Source organism: Brassica napus, unplaced genomic scaffold, assembly GCF_020379485.1.
Source record: "Brassica napus cultivar Da-Ae unplaced genomic scaffold, Da-Ae ScsIHWf_1753;HRSCAF=2383, whole genome shotgun sequence".
NCBI lineage: Eukaryota > Viridiplantae > Streptophyta > Magnoliopsida > Brassicales > Brassicaceae > Brassica > Brassica napus.
In genome coordinates this window covers 12,501-15,000 of record NW_026015172.1, presented here as the reverse complement: position 1 = coordinate 15,000, position 2,500 = coordinate 12,501, and the positions used below count along the sequence as shown (strand labels likewise).

At 35.4% G+C, this 2,500-nt stretch overlaps 1 protein-coding gene across 1 annotated transcript in view; it reads right to left on the bottom strand.

Moving 5' to 3' along the window:
• Positions 1 to 2,500, bottom strand: part of LOC125598835 (protein Ycf2) — a 7,252-nt gene that overhangs the window by 2,652 nt on the left and 2,100 nt on the right. Inside the window, exon 1 of the mRNA XM_048772585.1 lies at positions 1 to 2,500. This exon is cut by the window's left edge and continues 2,652 nt beyond it; it is cut by the window's right edge and continues 2,100 nt beyond it. Within this exon, the coding sequence (XP_048628542.1) occupies positions 1 to 2,500 (2,500 nt within the window).

Below are 2,500 nucleotides of genomic sequence, written 5' to 3'. Positions count from 1 at the left end.
CCCAGGATTCTATTTTATCATCAATCCAATCACCGCTCACGTTTTTTCTTTTTCTTATCAATGAATAGATGTCTTTACTTGTATGACTTAGATGTCTCGTATTTCTCGAAAAAGTGATTCGATTGATGGGATTTGGTATGATACTTATGAGATCGATGATATCGATGAAGTTTATTTTCAAATCTGTCTTCTTAGAACGTATTGATTTGACCCCATAAGCGGGATCACCACCCCATAGCATGTTGCCGCCAGAACCCCGTATTTCTTCTAGACAATCTCCTAATTGTTCCAGAGCAACTAGAAAAAGATTCTTTAACCAGAAAGAATTCTGTTCAGATGTAGGATACCTATCCAGAAGTTTTCGCAACTCAATCATGTATGATGGAATCATCAAAGATTTGATCTTTTCGAACTCTGTCTGTAACTCACTATAGGCTCGGGAAACAAAGAGAAGATGTGTACGAACGATATATCCAGCAACAAGAAGAAGGAAAAGGATTGAATAGAGGACCTCACGAACATTTGGCGATCTCAGATGTGTCGATATCAACGATGACTCATTATTTCGATGAATCATTTCTTCGGACAGAAGAAGATTATGTAAAGACTTACTCGAAATCTCACTTATCAGATTCCTTTGTGGAAGACACAATTTTTTCTGAAGAATTCGCCATGATATATCTAATCCATACATAATATCATGAAAAATGGATACAAATTTTTGACTGCTACTTAGTATCCGCAATAGGTCTGAAAAAATATCTAAAAATATCAAATTTAGATATTTGTACCCTGTCGAAGTAAAGAACCATGGCATATATGTTTGGAATAGATTCCATTTTGAGAGAGTTGAAAAAGCACTATCTCGTTGAAAGGTTCTATCCATCTGCCCTTTGTCAACGCATTTTTTTAGGCAAAGACTCCGTTTTTTCCTCTGTAAATATTTCTCAGAACATGGAGTGTGAATCAAACCCACGTTTGAATTGAAATTGAGATACTGATGCAAGCTCTTCTCTTCTGAATCGGATAGATTCATATCTGAAAGAGTTTGACAATACGTTCTTTCCAAATTTACTCTTTGTCCCTCTATTAGAGGTGTTCCAGAAATGTCTGCAATCGAGTAAATAGCTCTACGAACTAATGGATCGGATCGAATTGGAAAATGGAAAGATTTGTACAAGTTATACCTTTCGTCACCACTTTGTGGAAAATCGTTAGATATGAATATGTTAGATACCTGTGACTCGATTGACGAAGGTGAAATAGTATCTCTCTCCAAAAAAGCATGTTTTTTTTTACCACCACACGAAGAAAATATTTTGTTGTGAATGAACAAGATAGTGAGGAATTGTCCATACGTAAAATCAGAATTATTGAGACGGGCCTTTTCCACATAAAAAGGGAATCTTTTGTTACAATAGAAGCAGAAGTGATGTGGATTATTCAAGAATCGAAGTCGATTTGCTTTAGAAAAAGAAGATATCAATGAACTTCTCTGAAATGGTTTCACGGGATTCAGCCAATTGTCTTGATCGTGGGATACGATTGAGAAATAGGAATCCGTGTTATCAAAAGATTTCCTGCGATTCTTTCTAGTATGGAATGAGTCAATCATCCACTTTGGTATCTTATTGAACAAAAATGGTGATATTGTTCCTCCATTGATCAAGAATTTCGATTTTTGAGAAGTATTATGATCATCCAATAAAAAGGGTTTCAATTTTTTAAAATGAACGATTTGAAGACCTATTGATTCTAACAACTGATTGCAGGGTTGATCGTTCGGACCTTTCAATTCATAGATGTGGATCTCAGACCTATGAATGGGGATATTCTCGAAACTCACAAAGAAAAAAGGAAGTGAGTTAGACAAAAAGAGAAGTAACTTGGACAAAAAACGAAGTAACTTGGACAAAAAGAAACGAAGTGACTTAGACAAATCTTTTTTATCAATAACCTCAGACCAATCAATCGAATATTGATTAATACATAATCGATCGAACACTACTTGAAAACGGCTCTTCCGCTCAGAAACGAAATGTTTCAAATGCTCCTGGAAATTCTTGCTCCCATTGGACCATTTGTATCTATATGCATTAGGATCCCGATTTATGGATCTCTCGGTTCGAGAAAGAAAAATAAGAGGATCGAACCATTTCTTCTGACTCTTTTTCAAATTCGATAAATGTTGGTTGATCGTATCTTTCATTATAGTTCTATGATTCAGAGTATCATTTCCTATTAGATCCCTTTGAATTCCATATTCGAAGTTGCGATCAGGTCTCTTCATTAAAAAGAATCGATTCAATACATTTCTTATGTACCCATAGGGACTATATTGGAATTGGATTTGAATCAGATTTCGGATCAATCTATATTGATTGACTGCCTCCATTATGTTGTTGCTAGCAAATACCACTCTTTTTGGTTTTGGATCTTCAAAAAAATTCCCGCAGGAGATCCGGACCCAATTTTTTCTGATCCTTCGATAAAAAGATTC